General features: G+C 42.4%; 1 protein-coding gene across 1 annotated transcript; it reads left to right on the forward strand.

Annotated features, from left to right (window-relative positions):
- Positions 1–560: 560 nt before the first annotated feature.
- On the forward strand, positions 561–1,127 carry SARC_16324 (hypothetical protein; the record flags this gene model as incomplete). Its single annotated transcript, XM_014289567.1, has 2 exons — positions 561–704; positions 910–1,127. Coding segments are annotated over 2 exons (362 nt in total), but the record flags the coding sequence as incomplete, so codon positions are not given.
- Positions 1,128–1,350: the final 223 nt, after the last annotated feature.

Below are 1,350 nucleotides of genomic sequence, written 5' to 3' on the forward strand. Positions count from 1 at the left end.
TTTTACGTATGAGGATTTAGAAGACTCGACTGTTCTGTGAGTATTTGATTTTTATCTTTTCACACACATATGTATATACAATACGGTCGTATGTATGCATTTGTACAAACGCATAGATTTTGTGTACGAGTTATTTGGCACATACAGAGTTTCGTAAATAGCATACGCCCTGTGCACATTGATAAAATGTTATGAAACCCTTGATGTGGACTCAGTATTTGCCCTGGCGCGAGATTATTACTCGATAACCTATTACTTCTCAAGTCGTTAGTGTCTATCCAGGAGAAAACACTCATATATTCACACAGTCTTAGCTGTGCTTACTCGCACATGTAAGAATTGGGACCAAAAACATACGTTCGCTTATCTAATATAGTATAGTTTGCATATCCTGAACTAGGCTGATACTCTATATTGCGTCGACGACATTCTGTTTAAGCGTATCATTTTAATTGATAAGGTTGTGTGCACTTGTTTTTCACCCTGGACCTTTCCTAACATCTTGACAGGTTGAGACTCCTATTTTTATTGCCACTGAGTTCACGGAGTTCGGAAAGTGGATGGACGGATGGGAAACGCGCAGGAAGCGAACCCCTGGGCATGACTGGTGTATTATTAAGCTGGGAGGGGGGGCAGACATCTCTCACGTCGAGATCGATACAGCTTTCTTCTCTGGCAACTATGCCCCCAGGGCTTCTCTCCAGGTAAGATACTTAACCAGTTTTTGTTACCCTTTTCTTATACATCAACTCGTGTCCATGCTGTGACACGTACTTGCCCATGATAAACTGTGAGTGTTCTAAGCATACGATGCGGGCTGTATACGACCTACTTTCTTGTACATACTAAACCTAGCCATATGCAAGTGTGTGCTTTTCTAACTCTGAGGTCTTCTTTGCGTATTCGCAGGGCGCGTGGATCGAGGACGACACCTCCCTCCCTCAGCCCAGCGATTTCAACAACGAAATAGGGACAATTGCCAACAAGGACGCCTATGCGAAAGCAGAAGCTTATAATAGCGATACTTGGGAACACTTGATTGAACGCACACCTATGGGTGCTGGCTATCCCGAGACTAGCCGCAACTACTTCACACTCGCCGGTCAGCGTGCCTGCACACACGTCAGGTATTGTGTTGCAATCTTGGGTGAAATATATTGCACTTGATGTAGGTTGGTGTATGCAAGCCTGGGCGACGATATCACTGGTGGTTTGTTGGTGTATTGCGACTGTCTCGTATTGGCTACCAGCAAGTATATGCCGATTTACTTTACATAATATTCTGATTTTCTAACCTATACGTATATATATATATATATATATATATATATATGTCTGTATGTATTATAA

Source organism: Sphaeroforma arctica, assembly GCF_001186125.1.
Source record: "Sphaeroforma arctica JP610 unplaced genomic scaffold supercont1.7820, whole genome shotgun sequence".
Classification (NCBI taxonomy): domain Eukaryota; class Ichthyosporea; order Ichthyophonida; genus Sphaeroforma; species Sphaeroforma arctica.